At 40.9% G+C, this 9456-nt stretch overlaps 1 protein-coding gene across 1 annotated transcript; it reads right to left on the bottom strand.

The window, feature by feature from the left end:
* Positions 1-1647: 1647 nt before the first annotated feature.
* Positions 1648-2806, bottom strand: LOC147663996 (large ribosomal subunit protein mL66-like). Its single transcript, XM_086950020.1, has one exon. The coding sequence runs from the start codon at positions 2744-2746 to the stop codon at positions 2249-2251; it is 498 nt and encodes a 165-aa protein (XP_086806146.1). The 5' UTR covers positions 2747-2806; the 3' UTR covers positions 1648-2248.
* Between the last annotated feature and the right edge of the window lie 6650 nt (positions 2807-9456).

The raw sequence follows: 9456 nt of genomic DNA, 5'->3' as shown, positions 1-9456 counted from the left end.
CAGCAAAAATATCGCACCCAACTACATAAGCGTTTACCTTATTATTATACTTCAGTACACAACACGACACAGAACGACAGAAAAACACCACATGGCATCAAATGAGAATGCCACCCCATAACTCAGCCATATATCCAGATTAATGAAAATAATGCCACACCAAAACACTGTGGAACAACACACCCACTTACACCACACCTGACCTTAATCCTACAACATACTGCTGTGCAGCACATCACACTGCACATCACTACACACCCCCACACCAAGCAGACCAAGCAGAAGGAAGCTGCATAAAGCTGGGTCTGTGCCTCGCATAAGAAAATCTGAGTGTGGACTGGCTGCTTTTTAAAATTTGAGTATTGTTTTAGCGTGGTCTAGTTACACAAATTAAGTTTTTCCCAAAATACAACCTGAAAAATCCTATAGAGTTTACCTCGCAGTTAGTCTACAAATGGCTTGTGGGACTCTTTTGATGGATGCTCCGTGTGCTGTTAAATTATCTGACGCAAAGGAAGGCGTGTTTACAAAACAGTGTTTCTGTCTATACAGCAATAAATGACATCTCGTTGTTAAATAATGTCCAGTCTTCCCATGTCGTATAGGGTCACCTTATGACTCCATGTCACGTGCACACCTCCTCCCCTGTCCTAGGCTTTGGTAGGATTGCAGATTGCGTCACTGTGACAAATAAGTCCCTGTCCTGAATGTACCTATTTATTTACAAATCAACCTTTTCAAGAGCAATACTATAATTGTTTCACTTGAAATAAACCAAGACTGCATCAGGAATGCCTTAATGTAGAAAATGTAAGTTTGAACTGTAAATGAGAAGGCCTGATTGCAGTTAGTTATACGTAGGAGCCATTGGCTTTCCTTTATCCCACACGGCAGCTGGGACTTTTACTTTTCATTAGCCCAGTGGGACAGTGTGTTTTTGAAAAGACCAGAAATGCTGCCAGAACAAAAACATTTGAATAACCCTTTTATTGTTCATTCACAATATAAACACTTAGGAGATGTATTAATGGGGGCGCTGCAGCACTTCCCGCGCCCCTTACGTCAGTGCCATGGGTGGGTCTGCGTGTCCTGATGTCTACGCCTCCCTACCCATCACCCCCATTTCCCATCAGACTGTGTCCTGATTACAGAATCTTTGCCCGGCCCGCATCTTGACATGGCCGTCTTGACGTGTGTGGGCACTTAAGAGAAGAACATGTGATGTAGGTCATATCAGAAAAGAGATAGATGTGAGCTTGCACTAGGTTACTCAGCACCTGAAGTAGTAGCTTAATGTGTGAAGAGTTACGGCGCAGGTACCCGCTGCTTGTCATAGTGTATCAAGAAACTGAGTTGCCAGAACTTAAAACAAGCATTGTCAAAGCCAGTAGGTCTGGTGTTAACTGCCAACAGGTCTCACTCAACCTTTCATCCTTCCAAAGTCGATGATTTGAGTTAACTATAAAGATCTGTTATTTTAGCTTCAAGATGCCCCAAAGTGTGAAAGTTTGCTTTCCAGATACATATGTGAGTTTAAGTAAATTTTCCAACTTAAAATCCGAGGTAGATCAAGATGACACTTGTTTTTATTTATTTATTTTTTTATTTTTATTTTTAATTTTTTTATTTATTTCATAACCATTTTATTGGACTGTTGTGACCAACTCAGACTGCTCTCCAAGTTACAGACTCAAGGGACGATAGCTTTTTCCACAGAGTGAGAGGATTAGAAATAGGGAGGAAAACAAGTCAATACAACAGCTTGTTCTTGACCGCAGCCTGTTTGGACTCCTTTACGCTGGTCAGGATTACTTTCACATTGCGGCCTGGTGGTGAGTAGGACAGCTAACCTTTCAGCACGACGATAAAGGAAATGCTGCATAGAGTAAGTCTCACTTCATGAAGTTTAGAAGAGATCTCCTTCAGTAGATGGTCTGTAACATCAAGCTTGAGAAACCTATTGATATATAGAGAAAACCTTTAGCTGATGTCACACTCCCACCAAATAAAATACCTTAATCTAGCATGTGCAATGTTTGCCGTGAGGATCATCTGCCATCTTCTGGGTCCTGAAGTGGGGTAACTGGTCTTAGAAGTAAAGACTTTCTTCGGAGAATCTGTAATGGGCAAACCTAGTGATGGTGGCAAAAGTAAGTTCAGTGGAGACAGCAAAGTCCTTCTGGGGCCAGAAACGCTTCAGCGGAAGGCCCGATACATTGGTTTATAACAGTGACATAGTTAAAGGCGGTCAGTGTTTCAGGTAGAGAGGCTTCTTCCCATAGTTAATGTTGTCCTTTAGGACCGGGTCCCCCACTTCCATTCGTATTTTGCACCACTTCAGACCAGTCTTGTAAATGGGTTTTACAGAGCTAATAGACCACCTTGTGAGATACCTGTTCAAGTGGTACTTCTTCTTCTTGGAAACGTGACCCTCAGGTAGGGGAGGCCGGTGATCTGGCAGGAGCCCTGATCTATGAGCCATTGCAACACAAATGGCTACTTTCTTGTGTTCTTCTGCACAGAGTCCAGTGACGCGTCTGGAAAGCATACCTCCCTCCGAACGAATGAACTGGCTCAACAAAAGAACATCTGTGTAGTTGTACTTGTGTTTCAAATTCCAGCGGCAGATCGGACACTGTCCAGCGGGATTTGGGGGAAGAACGCTGGCAGTGGACTTCAACTCTTCAATCAATTTTCCTTCAATAATAGAAGTCTTCCCTTCTTTCTTTTCAATCACTTCCCTCATCCCCCGGGTCTGCAGGCTCAGGCTCCCGCCCGCCCTCGGCAAGGCGCACCGCAAGACTCGCAAAAGATGACACTTGTTTTTAAATGTAACTGACGCTTTAGCACCAGAAAATCGAAATATTTTATTTACCAACACAAGTCGTGGCCGCCAGATAGGATCGACAAATAAAAAAGTAAAGACAATTACACATGCGTCATTCCGCTGGCATGCACATGCGTTCTAATGCATTTGCATCAGTGGAATAAAACGACTACCATCACACTTTTTGTTTATATTTTGATGATGCTGCACAGCTTCCAGGTTCTGTCAGCTCAATGCAAATGACTCAGTCTGTCACTAATCCCTGCACAGTCACTCAGGCGAAGAAACCCCTCCCTGCCGCTCGCTGATGTGTAAACAAACATACTTACCGGACGTTTGTGTAGCACCGCCCTGCTCGCTTCTGAATTCGCTCCAGCCAAAGCTCCTACTGCTGGTTTTTATTTGAAACAAGGCTACAGTAAAGACTTCCAAATATGCTACTGTTAATGCAGGTTAAATGAAACTACTAGTTGTTTTGAAACTACATAATAAAATCATGTTTTAAAAAATATTATTTTAGGCTGTGCCAATTGATTGTAGTTTGCACTCGCCACAGGCAGCACAGTGATAGACCCGCTCATAAGTTTCAATCACAAAGAACTTTGTCTTGCAGGAAATGTATTCACTGTCACTGGAGTCTGTCATAGGCAGACACCCAGTCACACAATCTCAGAAGGCTGCAGAGAAGGAAAATGAACAACACAGGAACAGACACAATTACTGTTGTGACAGTCCACACCACGTGATCCAATCACCAGGGCACTTTAGCTGAAAGTGATTAGCTTTATTTAATAAATGCCCCTGGACAAAATAATTACAGAAGCTGTTTTCTCTTTGTTATGTAGCTGCTTGTCTTGTTGAAGTCACTGTGTATTGATTGGCGTTTGACAACGTCATTTCATATCTTGAAAAAAATCATCACTTTTGAGAAAATCTATGAATTTCTTGAGTGGGTGTTAGTATGCTGAAGATCACATGATCGTGTCATCCAATTTGGTGGTGCTGTCTCACATTTTCTAGCCTACCTCATCCTGGTGGTTGTGTGTGCTTTAGGACATTGAGGTTGATTGACAGATGCATGCTGGATGTCCCCGTTTGCCATTTAAAATGCTCAAAATTACGGATTGCCACCTCTCAGTGCAGCAGGACACGAGGAATGCACACGTAGTTGTTGGCCACATACAGAGTGAATCATTTCTCAAGCTTCTATTTTCTTCACCCGAATTAGACTTACCACACGACAAACATTAAATCCAAGTCAACATTGCACTTGTGCTTTACTTCATCACCTGAAAGGTTCATGCTTAAGCTTTGACCAATCAAATTCATTTTGTTCCCAGACCACGCTGCTATGCAAACAAAGATACTCCCCGGACTTTTGCATAGCGCCTCTTCTGGATCTTTGAGTACATACTGTATCTACATTTAGGTTCGCCGGTATAAATATTTTCTGTCGCCCCTCGTTTCTAATGCCTCTCATTCTGCAGGGCCGTTTCTGCCATTAGGCAGGACTAGGCGGCCGCCTAGGGCGGCAAAATGGTGAGGGCAGCAATGTGTTGTGGCAAATAGCAATGTGGCAACAGGAAATCATGCAGTGGAGTGCACTGTGCAAGCGCACCTACTGTTTGCTAATTATTGCTTGTGACATCATGTTGCGCAGTTTAGAGCCGAGCAAGGCACACCCTAGAATAGTGGCGGGGCGGGGTGGCGTGCACCCTAGAATAGTGGCGTGTGGAGTGGGTCGGGACACACACACTAGTGTAAGTGTGGGTCCCCAGGGCCGTCAATCTTGTAGCGCTGGATAGCGCTACCAATGACGGCCCTGGGAAACATTTGTGGCCAATCCGTGAGCAGTGCTTCAGCCAGGGAGGGCAGCCCAGTGATGCGCACGGCGCACCAGTGCCACGGTGCCACCATCTCTCTCGGCGCGCGCGGGGGACGGACTGGGTCCGCTGGCCTGGAGCGCTGCTCTGGTGCCCTGTGATGGCCGTGAATTAATTACCAGTGCCACACAGTCTTGTTGTCCAGTCCCGACTCCGTCTCCCGGCCCTTTTTTTTTACTGTCTCCACTCCCGACTCCAGCAGCACGACGAGCCTACAATCAGCACAGCCCGGCCGTGGTGGTCGTGGGGACGTACGTGACTGACTTGAGCAGTGCACCGGGGGTGAGTCAGCACAGTCAGCAAAGGACACTGGCTGCGAAAATAAATATAAATATATATTTCGGATAATGGATCGGATGCATTGCATGCAATACATGTATTCGAAAAACGGAAGAGGGATGGTTTGAGCTCTGGAAGCGAAATAACATAACACGGGTATTTGTAGAGTGCACGTTCCGCCAAAAGGGTATTTGGGCGCTGAATAACGGATGCATATTGTTGATCGTTAATCAGTCCATATTACAGTAAACGTTTGGCAGCCCCTAGCTACTGCCTGGTGATGGTGCGAGTTTCAGAAATGATTTTATTCTGGCTCGTGAAGTTAATCTTCCATAACTTGATTTATTATATTAATAGGTTTTTGCATGTTTATGTATTATTAAATCAATCTAGAGTAAAATTTCACACACTATTACACGGGACTAACGTTATGTGCTTTATGTTGCATTTGCAAGTATGTTTTATAATACATAACTAACAATGGTTTTGTTTGTCCTTTTGTCTTTGTCAACATTAATGTGGCTGATAAATTAATGGCATGTGCTTATTTATACGTGCTTTCGTCTATGCTGTGTCTGTTTATCTTTTTCAGATTTATGAAGAATCCTGCTGGACATTATGAAGAATGGTAGATTTTTATTAAATGCCGCTTTTCTTTGTGCTTTTGCTAGGTGACATATACTAATGGGTTAACATTAGCAATGGAGGGTGGGTAACAGAATGACTTTCATAACCTGAAATTAATTATTCTTTTGTGTTTGTTTGAATACTAGCCCCAGTGAAAGGCTTGAGGCCTGTGATTTATGGAGAATGTTGGTTAGCCTGACAGAGATGAGCCAAGCACAGCCATGATGGAAAGCTCTTCCATAAAGACATTTCTTTGAATAAACTGAAGTCTAAACAAGAACCATTGTGCAAAATGTGCTCTGAAAAGTTATTTTTCCAAGGCTAAGGAAGTGACAAGTGACGGATCGGCTGAGCTATGGAGGAAACTGTGAACTGTTTTAAATAAAATGTTTCAAACTTCGGAAGCCGGTGTCGCTTCACGTGAAAGGACAATGGCAATGACGTTCTCGTGTGTTGAAAAAGTGGCCTCAAGATGGTCTGACGACTAGCAACCAATTAGGTTGCTGAAAAACATTAAATAATTACATTTTAGTTAGATTAGTGAGTTAGAAAGGTATAAAGACTAAGCCCTTTGAGAGGAGCGGGGCTGACTGTTACTGAGGGCGAAGTGCTGTCCGATTTCTTGGGACACGCAAGATTGCTTAATACATATAGATGTCTTTTCCTTTACAGGTCAGAAAGCTTAATCTAGGGAATTAGGGTTTATTTGCTTTAATTCATGATTTTGAGCAATTTTGAAATGCCAGACTTTTGTGCCATTAACCTGAAATAAAGATACTGATTTAATAAAAATGTTTGCAAAAATTAAAATGAGCTAATAAAGTGAATGAAAATTTAAGGCTTTAACTTTTAAAAATAAAAGACTTAAACCGTTAAGCTGGTCTTGATTATTTTAGTCGTTACCACAGTAGAATAATTGGCCAAAAGTGGTTTAATTAATTGTTTCATTATTTACTAATGGTCAGAATATTATACTGCAGTTGTATATAATGTACATATGAAGTTTAGATAGCTTGATTAATTAGGCCACATGATTCAGTTGCTCAATTTTTCTGTCTCAGTCTCATGGGCCATTGGTGATATCATAGTATGGTGAGTATTAGGTAGTGAATAGTGTAGTTGAGACAGAATGTCTATAGGGGCACTGGATCAATTCTTCTGGTAGCAGAGGATGGTTGAGGAGAGAAGGGCAATTTACAAACGAAATGAGGTGCTTAAACATGCTAAGTCCAAATTCTGGAAAATGGAGGATGCCAAGCTTAATGGTGTTAATACAAATGCAGCTATTCATATTGATGAACCAGTTAGTGGTAAATTTTGCATTAGAAGAGATAACACACTTTATGATAACTTTTTCGTTGGTGCTAGTCAATGTGAGGATACTTACAGTATCATAGGGGGATGAGGATTTAAAGGTGGGAAAGATCCTATTTTTCCTGGAATTTATTTTATCTGTGGTAATAAGGCATATTTTAGCCTCCCTGACCATTGGTATGGGACGTGCTACCTTGGATTAGTTTTTCCAAAGATTTTTCATGTTGACAGAAATGAGAAGGGTACCTTTGAATTTGGTGAACACCTGAACAGGTTTAAGAGGGAAAGTTTTACATAAGTCATGGGAGACATTTTTGGTGCAATTATTCCCATGGTAGGAATAACCATGAATTCAGTTAAAATTAGAAAGGTTTCCACGATTGTAGACAGATTGTCAACAGATACTGCCAGTGGTTTCCAATTAGTCAATACAGAACTAGTTGCTACTAGAAGCATGGTTATGCAGAATCGTCTTGCATTAGACATTCTGCTTGCAAAAGAAGGGGGAGTCTGTGGGGTTTTACATGTCCAGCATTGTTGTACTTATATTCCTGACAAGAGTCGGAATATTGCAACACTTATTAAAAATATTACTGAATTTCATGCAGAAATAGAACCCCTGGAAGAAGAAAATTTTACTGAACAATTGAGCAAAAGAATTCAGGCAATTAAAGAATGGTTTTCAGAGATCGGCGGTTCAATCATTGGCAAAGTGCTCTGTCCAGTAATTGTCATCATTATGGTGATACTTTTGTTGAAAATGAGTTGCATGATCCACAAGAGAAAGAAGCATCAAAGAGAAAAGAGGAGGATTTATAAACTTTGAAAAGAACAAGAGAAGGAATACGAATTAGAGGAAATGCGGAGGGTTCAATATGAAAGTAACGAACAAACTGCTGAGACAGGGGTTTAGGGAGACTAATACTGAAAGAAATCAAAATGTGATGTCTCTAAATTGGGTTAAAAATTTTCTAAATTTTGGGTGTTGTTTGGTGATCTTGAAATCACCAAATGAGGGAGTTGATGGAGCGAGTTTCAGAAATGATTTTATTCTGGCTCGTGAAGTTAATCTTCCATAACTTGATTAAATATATTAATAGGTTTTTGCATGTTTATGTATTATTAAATCAATCTAGAGTAAAATTTCACACACTATTACACGGGACTAACGTTATGTGCTTTATGTTGCATTTGCAAGTATGTTTTATAATACATAACTAACAATTGTTTTGTTTGTCCTTTTGTCTTTGTCAACATTAATGCGGCTTATTAATTAATGGCATGTGCTTATTTATACGTGCTTTTGTCTATGTTGTGTCTGAAGCCGGTGTCGCTTCATGTGAAAGGACAATGGCAATGACGTTCTTGTGTGTTGAAAAAGTGGCCTCAAGATGGTCTGACGACTAGCAACCAATCAGGTTGCTGAAAAACATTAAATAATTACATTTTAGTTAGATTAGTGAGTTAGAAAGGTATAAAGACTAAGCCCTTTGAGAGGAGCGGGGCTGACTGTTCCTGAGGGCGAAGTGCTGTCCGATTTCTTGGAACACGTAAGATTGCTTAATACATATAGATGTCTTTTCCTTTACAGGTCAGAAAGCTTAATCTAGGGAATTAGGGTTTATTTGCTTTAGTTCATGATTTTGAGCAATTTTGAAATGCCAGACTTTTGTGCCATTAACCTGAAATAAAGATACTGATTTAATAAAAATGTTTGCAAAAATTAAAATGAGCTAATAAAGTGAATGAAAATTTAAGGCTTTAACTTTTAAAAATAAAAGACTTAAAACGTCAAGCTGGTCTTGATTATTTTAGTCGTTACCATCAGTAGAATCATTGACCAAAAGTGGTTTAATTAATTGTTTCATTATTTACTAATGGTAAGAATATTATACTGCAGTTGTATATAATGTACATATGAAGTTTAGATAGCTTGATTAATTAGGCCACATGATTCAGTTGCTCAATTTTTCTGTCTCAGTCTCATGGGCCATTGGTGATATTATAGTATGGTGAGTATTAGGTAGTGAATAGTGTAGTTGAGACAAAATTTCTATAGGGGCGCTGGATCACTGGTTAGGGTGCTGATGTGGGTTCGAAAAATGGAGGAGGGATGCTTTTATATATTTTCAGCTTTAGCGCCTTAAATATTTGGCATATTTGTAGGAAATGTTTTCTAAAGCTGGTTTGAGCGCTGGAATCGAAATAACATAACACAGGTATTTGTAAAGTGCACGTTCGGCAAAAAGGGTATTTGGGCGCTGAATAACGGAGGCTTACTGTTGATCGTTAATCAGCACTGCTAGAGGTTATGTGGAGGTGATAAAGCACACAGAAGTTTAATTGCTGTATTTTGCTCTTCCTTTTAATGTCGGCGGCGCATCACGTGAACATGGCGACAAGTTGTAATAATGTTGTTCACTCAGGCCTGCTATTTGCAAATGTTGAAATAATGAGTCGACGGCCTGGGAGAGAGTGAAAATCATTATCTGCGACTCCGAGCTCGTCCTCACGGTCACGTTGACG

The sequence above is a fragment of the Lissotriton vulgaris genome, unplaced genomic scaffold, assembly GCF_964263255.1.
Source record: "Lissotriton vulgaris unplaced genomic scaffold, aLisVul1.2 SCAFFOLD_4978, whole genome shotgun sequence".
Lineage (NCBI taxonomy): Eukaryota > Metazoa > Chordata > Amphibia > Caudata > Salamandridae > Lissotriton > Lissotriton vulgaris.
This window is presented reverse-complemented; position numbering and strand designations above follow the sequence as displayed.